The 15,056-nt window shown below is 35.3% G+C and overlaps 1 protein-coding gene across 1 annotated transcript; it reads left to right on the top strand.

Moving 5' to 3' along the window:
- The first annotated feature begins 871 nt into the window (after positions 1-871).
- Positions 872-14,308, top strand: LOC121375954. The gene is made up of 3 exons (XM_041503696.1): positions 872-917; positions 5,241-5,483; positions 12,931-14,308. Exons 1-3 carry the CDS (start codon positions 885-887, stop codon positions 13,318-13,320), a joined length of 666 nt encoding a protein of 221 aa, XP_041359630.1. The 5' UTR covers positions 872-884; the 3' UTR covers positions 13,321-14,308.
- Positions 14,309-15,056: the final 748 nt, after the last annotated feature.

Here is a 15,056-nt window from a genome sequence, read left to right as displayed (position 1 = left end):
TCCGAAAAACTGTTATATTATAAACACATAGTACGACCATATCAACTTGCCCTATACCTCGAAACATTAAATAATTGTAACCTGAGAAGACATGTAACTAAACTTAGAATATGTGCACACCGCCTCGAAATCGAAAGAGGCAGGTATCACAATATTCTCAGAAAAGACCGACTCTGCAAGCTTTGCAAAGCGGCAGTGGAAGATGAGGCACATTTTTTCGTGGACTGCAAACAGCTAGAAACGAACAGAAGAAAATATTTTATTACACTCGCACAAGAATTCCCAATATTCCAAACACTAAATAAAGACGAAAAATGTTATTATATCATCAACTGCCCTAAAACACAACTCATTACAGTCGTACAACTCTGCTCAGATTTGGACACAGCACGAACTAGTCTTCTAACTAGACCCCCTGCCACTTAATAATATTTATTTATTTTAATTAACCAAATATCGAAGAACAGACAAAAGACAATAGAACCTGTTACACTACATGTACTTTATTAGACAAGAGTTGTAGTTTAGTTTTTTGATGTTAGCGTTTAATATTTTATGTACTTTATTTTTGCTGGTCAACCAGACTATGTTTTTATTATACATACATGAACATGGAAATAAAGTTATTGTTGTGTATTGTATTGTATTGTATTGTATTGTATTATGTAATTGTCAAACCAAGAGTCCAGTTTGGTTTGTATTTTATACTCACTCATGCTTACGAAGTTTGAAATTACCAAACTGAAACTTAATGAAATTAAATTACTCAGGTCAAAGTCATATTATCCAAATGAAATAAAAATCACCTCCATTGAATGACGATCAAAACGTAGCACTTTAGTTCATCAATTACATGGGAAGGAATTTACAACAGCAGAAGAAGTATGGCGGCGTCCATGTTGTCCGTTTTGAAACAGGTAATAATACTTAATTGTAATCATAAGTAATTGTATTGAATTAAATAGTTTATAATAATGAAATCGAAACAATTAAAGACAAATACTGTCACAACGATATCAAGACAAGTATTTTCTCGATCTCATCGATGTCTCGTCTGACATTGATTATTCGTTATAAATATGTGAAACAAACTGAGTCTGAATGTGAACCTCAGTCTGACCTGATCGTCCATGTCCATGACTCCATGGCTTTCCAGACGGTTCGTCCACTGGACAATTCGTCCACAGACAATTCGTCCACCGGACGATTCGTCCACTCACCTCGGACAATTCGTCCACTCGATGACTGCATTTTTTTCAAACATATTAATAGTTATTTCTTTGACATTGTAATCATTTCTTAACATTATTTTGTGGTATGCTATAACCAAAAAAGTAAAATAGAGTTAGAATTCAACATTACTATCCAGTTTTTATTAACTGTTTGTATTCATTATCATGCGGATGATTCGTCCACGGACGATACGTCCACTCGCTCGTACACGATGTGGTAAATAGGGGAATGGGAACTCTATTTACGTGCCCATATCCACAAGGGTTCAGGCACGCCCACCCCGGATTCAGTGTAGAATCGATGAATGGTATTTCGTCGTTAACTGCACAAATCACTGTAGGAGATTATCCATTCAAATATCACTGGAAGAGAAACGTCCAACAGTCAGCCGACTAATGAATGGATAATCTCACAACAGCACGAATCAATTCTTTGGCAGTAATTTCGTATTGGTGTAGCGTCTCCAAATGGCAAAGAATTCCTATGCTTCAGCCGTTGCATCCGTCCATACACCCCTGAGCGTGCTGTAACCTCACCGTGGTGCAGGGGTGTATCATTCTCTTTGAGAATGGCCAATACAACACAAATTGAAATTTTGAGTAAAAGTCAGTATCTATCTGTGATATTTATATTTTTGCACAATTCTTTACACTGTCTTTATTTAAATCTTGAATGTTTATATTGATGTTGATCATCACCGTATTTGTTTACATTACCATAGTTTGACACCCAATAGCGATGTATTTTTCGTGCTGGGGTGTCGTTAAACATTCATTCATTCATTCATTCATTCATTCATTCCGTCCATACAGGTAGTTAGCGGTGCAGCTTTGAAATAAGGCGTGTTGTTTTAGACGCTACTGGATCCAACTTGGTGAAACAAGCTTAAGCAGTAATGATCCTGCATTGCTAATTACTTCACGATATCACAATAGAGTACACATGTAAAGCAAACAGAAACCATACAAGTTGAAAGGGAAGGGCTAAAGATTATCTTTACTGGGCATATTGTACGAAAAACATCCTACGACATGTAGCGTGAAAGGCGTACATTATAGAAACAAATAATAACCGAATAAATAGAAACACCAAAGAATTATGTCTGCAGAGCATTGTTACAAAAACATCTACCAAGCGTATTCTAATGCAATATAATTTATTTTCACCTTTGTAAATTTATGACACAGCAAAAAAAATACGGGGTAAAATATATATAATAATTTATTTAGCCCCCACTTACATGTAGTACACATTATTTAGGCCGTGGACGAAATGTACTGGGAAAATAAAAACCCAGTAGACGAATCGTCCGGAACTGATTTTGTGTAGTGGACGAATCGTCTCGAGTTCCTCAGTGGACGACTTTTCAGTGGACGAATCGTCCGTGGACGAATCGTCCAGTGGACGAATCGACTGCATCCCACTCCATGTACCAGTTGTGTTTTGTTTTTTGCCATTAATTCCCTTATTTACAATAATATAATACCAGGTAAAAGAGGTAAAAACTGTAGAAGTAAATAATTTACTCAGGGCTAGCATACAAAATGTCACATAGGGGGGCCTAAATGTGTGAAGGTCCATTCATATATTTCACGAAAATCATGAGTCTCACTGTTACAATTCTCTACATTAAACATTTGCAGAAGTTAATCCGATAGATTTGCCATTGATTGAGTTGACATACAAGTGTTAGATTTCAATTAAATGTCAGGGCCCAATTTCACTAAACATCGTAAGCCTAGTTTTGCATGTAAACGTAAATCTACGACTAAAACACAGTTCTTATTATTATTATCGTAGTACAACAAATATAGTTTTAAATACACATATTTTATTTTATTTTTCATTAAAATGATCCATCTTCCGTAATGATGTAATTTTCCATGTGAAATAGATGCCAAACACATGTAAACACATGCCCGGTATAACTGCTAGTCGCTGACGTAAACATAATATATTATATAATGAATAATTTTGCAACAAGCAAGTAATGTCGTGAATAACATATCAGCTATATCTAGTCAGAACCATAATCTACATGTACATACACCATCAAACTTTAAAAGTCCATAAACAACTACTTAAAGGAGGGGACAATTAAGGCATTTGGCCTGGTATGCATATTCAACGATATATAATGCACATTATTGCTTAATATCAACAAGTATAATCGTATAGTTAATGAATAAAACAGTTAAATGTGACGACCATTATATATTTATAACGGGCGCAGCCATTATGTACCATTGTAAGTGTTTTTATCATCAAAATAACTGCATAAAATCCTAATAAATTGAACTGTCATTGTGCAAAATAAATGTTCTCATACAATATTCATATAATATACTTTTATAACCAGTGACCATACTGTTAACAACATTGTTTATCCTGATGTTGCTAAGTCTGGTGATTTTTGTCTTACCTTTACATTACAATACATGTACAAACTAAAAAAATGAAGTATAGGTATAACGTTTTCGTTGGCTGCGGCATAAATGTTTGCATTTAGCTCAATATTGATTGTACAGATGTAGCTACATTTTTCATAAATTAATGTTTTAAAAACATTTTTAACATGCATTGAGATATATATCTACAGATGCACTATCAATGACACTGAATAAATAAGTTTATGGCAGGCCAGACATTAAATTCTGTAAAATTCTTGTTTGCAATTTACCATATATTTTACAATTAATATATTATTATATTTTGCTTTTTGTTGGTATTTTTATGATCATCTGATTTAATTGGAATTCAAAATAAGAAACCCAAGTCAGTACAGAAATTGTAGTTTTTGGACATTCTTCTTTCTGTTCATCATTATCTGATAGGCCAAACTATCAACAATGTATATTAACATAAACTGTTGATAGATGACAATAGCAAAAATCTCAACAACTGTATTGATTTGAATTCCCCCAACCCAAGTTTTATCTTCCACATATATCTTTATCAATTACATCCTTCACTGGAGAAATGTTGGTTTATGCCAATTCATGTTTGGATACCTGTATCTGCCAAGGAATAAACTTAAGATTTTAGCAGCACATTGTATTTGAACAATTCTTTGACACAATATTTATTTTATTTGTACACCAGTTTGAATTCACAAAATGGAACATTTGGTATAAATACAATATTCTTTAAATTGGTGGATTATCAATAATTCATTGTTTGGTCAAAACATAGAAGCATAGAATTAATTGATAATAGTATTTTTGTATCTACATAAATCAGTGTTAAATATCTGAACATGTTCCCACAAACGTCCAATTTTTCCGTTTCCGATTCTTGATGGCGAGAACAAAAATATTGAAAATAAAAGCAATTTCTTTTAGGTACATGTGCATTATCTAGTCAGTTTTGCCAATTTCTCTATGTAGAGAGATATAATACATTTTTAATCTTTACTCAATTTAATATGCCCTCTTGAATGTCACGTCCTGGCCCAATGTCATGTCCTGGTTCAAAGTTTGAGGTGGTTATTTTAATCATTTAATACAACCAGTAATCATTATACCTTTTATTTATACTTGGAACATTGAGAAGAAGGAGAATTAAAAAGGATTTTTATTTCTGAAAAATAGCTTTTAAATAAAATTAACTTTTATATGTCAAATCAGCCAGGATGTGACATTATATATTTTAAAAAATAATTTAATATACTGATTATGATATGAAAGAAGGGAAAGTAGTATTTTTATATGTAGTGTATTTTAGATATGATGTCCTGATACCTAATTTTTAAATTTGACATAACAGTAATGAAATATTACCAAAAAACAGATGTCACGTCCTGGCTTACAAAAATAATTTTTTCAAATAAAACTGTCATTAAAACATAAGTAAATTGGCAATAAAAGTATATTTGTATGTGCTTAAGGGTGTTAACTTTAAGCTATAATAAAAACTTAGTTTAACATCATTTTGAAATTTCCACACCCATGGACCAAATACCACGGAATGGCCCTTGTTGTAAATAACTGGTAAATATTTGTTTTCAGTCTCATTTTTGCCAGCCAACCTGTACCTGGTTGAACTTGGTACGATGGAAAAAGAAACCTCCGAAATTTGCTGATCCAAAAGACACATCGTGGGCTCAACCTCTGCTTGACTGGAAGCGGAGGCAGTCCGAGTTTTCTGCTGAGGAACCGTCGATGATTCACATGGTGCGACGGATCAAGACACTTGTTGGCAGGCCCTACTGGGAAAAGGAAACCATGAAGGCTCTAAGACTTGACACCAAGGTGAGTCTTGAGAAAGGGTTTACTGGATTGTTTTTTTTAAAAGCTGCATTCTCAGATTTAGTTTTATCATTTAACCATTTAGAATAGACCATGTTCTTACCGTCAAACGCCATTGTTCTTTATTTGGGGTTCGGGGTGGGGGGTGGTAAGCAGGACGTAGCCCAGTGCAGGGCCAGACCTGGCATACTCCAATAGCGAACTTAAAAAATAATTAGCAAATTTTATTTTAATTTGGTGAAATAATTTCATGTAATAATTGATATTTTGTTACAATATTATTGGGGTATTGCAATTTTTTAAGGTAATAGATATTTTTGTAAAATTTTCTGCTGACCTAGAGCTAGCCCTGCAATGGTAAAGGTCATGGTACATGCTATCCTGTTTGTGGGATAATATATATATAAAAGATCCCTTGCTGCTATTCGAAAAGAGTACCGTATATCTTCGCCTGTAAGTCGATCTCGGCTATAAGTCAAGTCCCTAATTTCAAGCCCTGAAAACATTTTTTTTTTATTGACCCGTTTATAAGTCGACCCATGAAAAACAACTTATAAATATTGAAATATTTCTTATTTTCAGCACATGAGAACAATAATGTACAATATTTGAACAAAAGAAAATTATTTTACAAACTTCGGTTTTCACGTTTTGTACATCGCAATATAATCGATACGTATCCAAAAGCTTACCGCCCTGTGCAGAGCCGGCTCTCCACAGGACGGTTCTTCACAGGACGGTCACGTGACGTGTATGGGTCATTGCAGCCAGCGCTACAGGTTGGACAATACCAATTCAAATCCCATAGGCGACCATGTTAACTTTGTGTTTAAAAACACTATATGCAATATATCAACCAAACTATGACCCATAAATATCAGTACTACAACCCCTACCTCAAAGTATTAACTGCAGAAAATGGTACCTTTCATGGCTCATTTTCGGTATAACCAGATGTTTTCACAACACCCCTAGTTTCGCACAAAATTTTACTACTTTTTTTTTACATGTACCCCATACATGTTCCAAGCACAAGGCTACTTGACATAGTGGTACTAGATAAATTAAAATTGTATACATTTTTAGCCCAGATGAAACTAATTTTTTTTACAATCAACACACTCACATTTATAACCAATCACAGGACTTGTGATATTAACTTCTCTATCAAAAGTTCGGTGCACCTCGAACTTCGACCCAGCTGGAAATTAATTGGTATAGTCCTACCTACATGGGATGGCGCTACGCAGTACGTTCGTTATGTGTGCGACTGGTTGTGTTCTGTCAGTTTATATCAGTAATGGACATTGCTAACTTTAGACAATATGTGACGGTACATGCTCTTAATTTCTTTTCACCTGTGGCGATATTAATTGTTTTAGAGGGCCGTGTGCAGTTCCAATATGCACTTAGCCCAGGTGGGCACCTTGTTACGTAATACCTTCACGCGACCGTGCATCCCAATATGCACTTACCCTAGGTGCAGAGGCCATGTGGCCAGTAGTTACGTAATACCTCCGCGTGACCATGGAATCTCTAGCGAACTGGCGACAGTAAGTCTGACCATCTAAGAAAAATATGCCGGCGTGGTCGCTGTGGAAATATCACTTGATAGGGGGAGGGCCGCGATGTACCCCCAGGCGATATTCGGCTTTTATGATAAAAAGCTAGGGTTTAGAGATATCGGGCAGAAACATATTGGAAGGCTTCCAGGGAAATTGGTAAATATTATTTCTGCTCTGTTGTATAACCTTGATGTGATTGATGCGAAATATTTTAATACTGTATTATACCAATATTATTTAGACGGTGCTGCCGGTCATCTGACGCAGTATACTGTAGGCTCACTGTTCTAAATAATTATTAAAGCTTAGCCAGTCATCCTAGAGGACCTAGGTAAACTGTAGGTTATTGTCTTTATTGTAATACCAGTATTAAGTCTGTATTACAAGGTTATTGAATGAGTAGTTAGGGTTAATTAAAAATTAACCAGTTAGGAATATAGTTGTAATTCCTTTATTAATTAAGTTCCCCTGGAAGCGTTTCTCAATTATCACACGTTACTGAATGAGTAGTAAGGGTTAATTAAAAATTAACCAGTTAGGAATAGAGTTGTAATTCCTTTATTAATTAAGTTCCCCTGGAAGCGTTTCTCAATTATCACACGTGTGGGTGTTGTGTCACGGTGAAGTGATTAGCATATTGTGTAAACTAGACACCTGGAGATTAACTAATTACGTGATCAGTTCTGGGTTGTTATTATTTGTTGTTGTTAATTAACTACTGCGGCAGTACATTTGTCAGCGTAGGTTAATACAGATTCCAAAGTGTATTGTGTTTTTGTTGTGTTTTCTAGTGAACTAAACGTGCTATATTATATATACTTTATATAAGATCTTATCTCTGATCATACCTAGACGAGCCACACGCGGGTATAACCGCCCGTTACAGAGAGATCTAATAGATATACAGTTAGGAGAGAGAATTTGATAATCGTGTTTCATTCAGTTACGGGTATTATAGGATCCCCGTGACACAATATAAACGTTTGTCTACCGTATATAGACACGTCGTTTTTGTAGATCAAATTTAATTCACTAACTATTACTAATAGAGAAGTGATATCTGCGTAAAATACTGTGTACCATCAATGTCGGGTGTATAGAGAGAGAAAGAGAGAGCGCGTGCGCGAGTTCTGCAGCCCCCACCTTCTAGTTAAAACTCTGCTTTTGTGTAATCAATTCAGTTAATGACCTACACCCACCCACCCACCCCTCTGGGAGCACTTGGGCTACTTTATTGATGATAACTGTTAATTAAATGAAGAAAACAGTGAACAACCATGGAAATCAATATCAATTTATTTACGTACATAATTCTATACACGTACATAATTCTATACAGAAACAATATACAATTAATATATACAATATATCTATATACATATATACACATCGAATGCTGGACAAGTATTGCTTGAGAGATTAAAGCTCACAATTGTAATTAAAGATATGGTATTCATTTCATCAAACACAATACATACCTGTAGATCTATACCTATACCTATATTTATATCTATATATCTATATCTATATCTATATACATATATACACACACGAAGCATAACAGTATTTAATTAAAGTTATTTAAATTATTTACAAGGTTAATAACTTGCAGCCCGACACGAAAAACCCAGTAGAAAAACCTTTTTAAAAGGTAAAAAAAAGTACTGGGAAACGTGTTCTCTCATCGAATGCTGGACAAGTATAGCTTGAGAGATTAAAGCTCACAATTGTAATTAAAGATATGGTTTAAACAATATCTATTCCCGGTTGCTACACCTCAGTATTCATTTCATCAAACACTTAGAAATGGCCAAAATCACTTTGTTTGGAATGACATTTCTGGGAGCAGTTCACCAAAAGATATATTTGATAAATTGTGCGCAGTAGAACAATCGTTCAAACGACTCGGAGTTGAAGAAGTATATTTCGTAGAGATTAGCAGACGAGGAAACTTTAAGAAATCTCCCGGGTTTACCTCAAGAGCGTATTGTAAGCAGAGAAATTCCATCAACAGACACCTCATGAAAAAGTTTGGAAAACGTGTGATTGGTGTGAACATGCAATACCCGGCCGAGTTCCACAAAGATGGCGTTCATTTCAATAAGAAAGGAACCAGAAAGTACTTTTTTAAATTACGGAGAGTGTTTGCGGGTTTCTGAGTGACTTGAAATTACGTATAATTTTGTTTTAACAGTAAAGTAATATTTTAAATATCAGAATGTGTTTTGTTGCATTTTTTCTAATTGGGAAAAGTAAATACACGTTTGTATACGGTGTCATCACGAACGCATTGAGTATTATACAAAATATATATTTATTACCTTTAATGTTAATGATTTTCCCACCATATCTAAGTATATAAAATACAAGACCGCCCTGTGTAGGAACGACCTGTATAGAGCCGTTTAATACTCACACACGCACACGTCATACATATAAACATATATATATTTTATTGAGTATTATCCACAATATACATATGTTTTCTTTAATATTACTGACTCTCACCCCCCACCCCCCCCATAACTCAGTACACGTGTAGACAACAACTCGTAACCATTCACTGCAGCGTATACTATAGACCGTCCTGTGCAGAACCGTGCTGTGTAGGAACATCCTGTACAGAGCCGTCGTCACTATATTAATTATTTTTTTGTTATATATATATATATATATATATATATATATATATATATATATATATATATATACACGTTATTTATTGATTATTATCTTTATTATTACTGACTCTCCACCCACTCACCCCCATATCTTAGTACACTATACTATAGACCGTCCAGTGCAGAACCGCCATGTGTAGGAACGACCTGTATAGAGCCGTTTAATACTCACACACGCACACGTTATACACATAAACATATATATTTTATTGAGTATTATCCACAATATACATATGTTTTCTTTATTATTACTGACTCTCACCCCCCCCCCCCCCCCCCCATAACTCAGTACACGTGTAGACGAACAACAACTCGTAACCATTCACTGCAGCGTATACTATAGACCGTGCTGTGTAGGAACGTCCTGTACAGAGCCGTCGTCACTATATAAATTATTTTTTGGTTATACATATATATATATATACACGTTATTTATTGATTATTATCTTTATTATTACTGACTCTCCACCCACTCACCCCCATATCTTAGTACACTATACTATAGACCGTCCGGTGCAGAACCGTCCTGTGGAAGACCGCCCTGTGCAGAGCCGGTAAGATTTTGGCTCCTTATGATATAATCAGACTATTCCAATCAAACTATCATTATTACATAGCATCAAAACGAAATATTCCCTTAGTAGAGAGTGAAAGCTGTTTGACTGTTACTGTATGGCACTGTACAGATGGTTTTGTGCACAGACAACAACTTTATTTATAAACACTGACAACAGATCACTACGATAAAACTGAAAGTATCACGTTTTGCCGCCATATTAATACATGTAAGGAGGATAACTCTGAAAAGTACACTGGTTTTTGTACCAAATGATGTGTGTCCCTGTGTCCCTATTGCTCTAGTGAACTGCAGAGATCAGTCTATTTTAAGGGAAAGCTCAGTAATATTCATGAAGTTAATCACCGACAAAACATTGTTTGAACAACCATTAATGCCAGTGACCAGATTTCAAAATAAACTCAGACAACAGGTAGTTAGTATTGTTTACATTTTTGCTATTAGTGATGACTGTTAATTTAACTAAGTGGACTGTTGGCTTGGCATGCGAGTGAGATCGTACGCCTTTTCGCATAACCAAAACCGTTATAATGCCCCAAAAAATAGGTTATAAAAAATAAATGTGTCAAATTAACATATTTGAGTATAAATACATGGCATACTTCAACAATAAAACTTGTAAATAATCCCCAAAACAGTAATATTTTTTGGTGAAATTTTTTAACCCTCTTATAAGTCGACCCCCCAAGTTATAAAATAATTTTTGGGTGAAAAAAATTCGACTTATAGGCGAAGATATACGGTAGTCTTCATAGATATAGAACTGTGTTGCCTCTCTACTTACCGGTACACCTAGCATTTGGCAGTTAGTGAATTATGCTATAAATTCGTGGTTAGGCCATCGGTCTACAGGCTGGTAGGTACTGGGTTCGGATCCCAGTCGAGGCATGGGTTTTTTAATCCAGATACTGACTCCAAACCCCGAGTGAGTGCTCCGCAAGGCTCAGTGGGTAGGTGTAAACCACTTGCACCGACCAGTGATCCATAACTGGTTCAACAAAGGCCATGGTTTGTGCTATCCTGCCTATGGGAAGTGCAAATAAAAGATCCTTTGCTACTAATCAGAAAGAGTAGCCCATGAAGAGGTGACAGCGGGTTTCCTCTCAAAATCTGTGTGGTCCTTAACCATATGTCTGACGCCATATAACCGTAAATAAAATGTGTTGAGTGTGTCGTTAAATAAAACATTTCTTTCTTCTTCTTTTTTACGCTATAAATTAGTATAATGGATGATCTGATTTTATTATTTTAAATTCAGTTTTGTTATTATTATTTTATGTTACTGTGATACTTTTCAACTCTGGTTTTAGTTGCGTGATCCCAGGACTGCAGAAAGTACTCGCCCACTCGCCAAATGCGAGTAAAAATTCTGACAGACGAGTTAAAAATGCAACTACTAACCCGACAATCTATCCGTCTTTTTTATTTTGTTTGACACTTGATGTTGATCTCTCTTATCAAGTGTTGTTAATAATGTTTTGTCAAGATACTAGTATATCATTTGAAGTGAAGACACTGTATATAATATATTATAATATTGTTAATACAAATGTAATATATTGTCCTATAGACTGGCAGACTAGTAGAAATTCTGTCTGGCTACTAAATTTTAGTTGTTTCTGTTCTGGTGGGATAGTGAAATATTTTCCATTTCTACACACCTGTGACCCATAATGGCCTTAAACTTCAGAACGATGTTCTCACCAGTGAGAAGTGATTTGTAGAAAAACAATCAAAATATCATCATAACATCATATGGGAAATAACTCCACTTTTATTAAAACGTTTATGAATTCTTCAGTCTCTGTTACAATTCTTGAATATGCTCCCCTAAATCAGATAGATAGAAAGTGAAAATTCTTATTCAGATAAGAGATTTGATTTTTCATCATTTTATAACTAATTGCAGCCATTTTGGCACATACATATAATAGTTAGGATTTGATCTGAAATGTTAAAACTGACCTTTATTTAAGAATGGTATAGAGTTCATTTATCAGCTTTTTAAAAGATTGGTTCAGTTTGTATTTTTTAAATTGATATCATGTCTTTCAAACGAATTCAAGTAGCATACGCCTTAATTCTGTACACAAGCAGACAGTGACATTTTTCATTTAATGTTGTCACCAGTAAATAGTATGTCATGTATCATTTAGAAGTTGCTAGCAGTAATTGTAGTCGTACACAATAATGTAATTGCTAAGTATTGCAAATTAAAAACAAATGTAGGCATTTTTTATGATTTTCAAAGGATTAATGTGGAAAAATGTAAACAAACTTGTCTGTTGATTTTCCTCATCTAACATATGCAAAGGAAGAATGCAATTCTTTTCACATCCCAAACAGTATCCCACAACTGGTGCATCAAAGGCAATGGTATGTGCTATCCTGACTAGACAAATGCATATGAATGCAGCCAATAGTAGCAGATTTTCTTTCTCTCAGTCTATCTGAGTATCTCATCTCTGTTTTAAAATAATCATGTTATAAGTCACCAAATAGCCGTGATTTAAAATGTGCTGAGGTGTTGTCAGACAAATATATTTTCATTTCTTTCTTTTTTGTTTCTTTAAAAAAAAAAAAATTGTGTTCCTTTCATTGAACATGCACTCACTTGTTATTTTCAGATAAATGAAGTAGTTGTGCACAAGAACACCCCAGAGGTGAACACGTTGCTGAAGTCTGTGAAACATCTCATACAGATCACGCGGGTCAAGTTTCCGTATGGCCTGCCCGAGACCGAGGACGACCTGAGAAACTGCGTCCTCCAGGACGACGGTCAGCTAGTGGTGACCAAGACTGTCCACCCGGTGTCCGTAGTGGAGGAGGACACAACTCCACCCACGTGGGAAATGAATTCAGGGACCTTGAAAAAGCATAACCAAAATAAACTGGACAATTTTGCGTTAAATGCGGAATATTTTCCCGCAAAACCTACGTACAAATATAACCAAGATGGGAAAGAGTATAGGTACTTTGGCAATCAAAACGTCGGAAAGAACAAAGTTCCTTTTTGATTCATTTTGGAAGCAGGTTCTGTGTTTTCAGTCTTAATTGAAATCGGGTCTTCAAATCTTGCTGTCGTTTAAGTTTGACCATTTTGAACATAGGCGTCAGAAATGAGGGGGTGGGGTAGGGGCAAAGGGCTATGCAGGGCTTACTCTGTTCATTGCCAAATTAGCCAGTTGCCAATTTCTATGCAAAATGGCTACAACATTTAGTCTTTGGCTAATAAATTTTACTTTAAACTAACCATTTCTTGGCATTTGTAATCATTTAAGATTTTCTTTGTAATTACTTGACATACATGTATCGTAAAATTGACTAAAATAAAATTTATTTTCAGTGTGAGCTCTGGGCTATGGCCCGTAACTGAAAATTAAAAGTTTGTTTTGTTTAACAACACCACTAGAGCACATTGATTTATTGGATATTGATTTATTGGCTAACATTTGGTAATACCACATATAGTTTTAGAGAAGAAGCCTGCTACATTTTTCCATTATTAGCAAGGGATCTTTTACATGCACTGATAGGGATCGATCCCAGACTGACCGTGCATCAGGTGAGCACTTAACCACTGGGCTATGTACAGCACCCGAACTGAAAATGATGCATCCCCCCACCTAATTAATTGAAAGGCAAGTATATATAGCTGACATCTTCTGACACCTATCTCATATATATTAGTATTACGGTCTCATGTCATTCAGACTGGCTGTGTTTTCTAAAGTTAATATTGTTCACGGGGGGGGGGGGGGGGGGGGGGGGGGGGGGGGGGGGGGGGGGTTGGGGTTGGGGAATAGTTTGTTGGGTTTGGGTTTTTAAACTTTTTCTTCTTTTAGTAAGGGGAATTGGATACTAAGAATGTGTGTGTTATTATTCTAGAATGTGTTTGCGTTATTAGTTATTGCGTGAAATATAACATGCATTAAATGCTATTTAACAGTGTGGTTGATGGAGACTGATTAAACATTCATTTTTGTACGAAATGATATACATGTACTTGTTTTGACTTTGTTTTTCTTTCTACATAACTTTATTTTGGGTGGGTGAGCATCCGTAGTAGGCAGGGGTCGAAATTGAAATTCCTGCCAGACTATCGGTACGATAAGTTATGCATTTTGCTGACCCTAATCAAAACCTGCTGGACTAGTGTGATTGCCTTTATGTAAATAATGTGTTTTGTTACAAATAACCAAGATAATCATTATTCCAATAAATGTCACTTTTATTGTGGAATCGATTTCACAAATAGTTTGATGCAGATACATATACTGACGTCCAAAAGAACTTTACAAGCCTTGAAATTGTATTATAGAAAACCAGCAAATGGCATGATGGGATATGAAGTTCAACATCTAAACGTCGAACTGTACTTTGTGATATATTCAAAGTGTTTGTAAGGTGGTTTCTAAATTGGTTCTTTTCGATTAGCAACAATGTTTATCAAATTATTTCAGTTTTATGTATGTAAAGTTTCTCTTGGACGTCAGTATATTTTACTGAAACTAAAGTGCGAGTATAAAAGCAAAATAATTGCTGGTCTGACAGAATGACACGCAAAAATATCTCCCGGCAATGTGATATTGACTAACAGGACTAGTATTTCCACCCTTGGTGGGGCTGACGCTGACTATCAAAATCGTTAGTCGATTTGTCAACAAAAGTAGTGGACTAACAGTCAGTCGGTTAAATTATAGCTGTTGACATATGCCATCTCCATTAATACAACTTCATATATGGCCTGGTG

Source organism: Gigantopelta aegis, chromosome 6, assembly GCF_016097555.1.
Source record: "Gigantopelta aegis isolate Gae_Host chromosome 6, Gae_host_genome, whole genome shotgun sequence".
Taxonomy (NCBI): Eukaryota; Metazoa; Mollusca; class Gastropoda; order Neomphalida; family Peltospiridae; genus Gigantopelta; species Gigantopelta aegis.
This window is presented reverse-complemented; position numbering and strand designations above follow the sequence as displayed.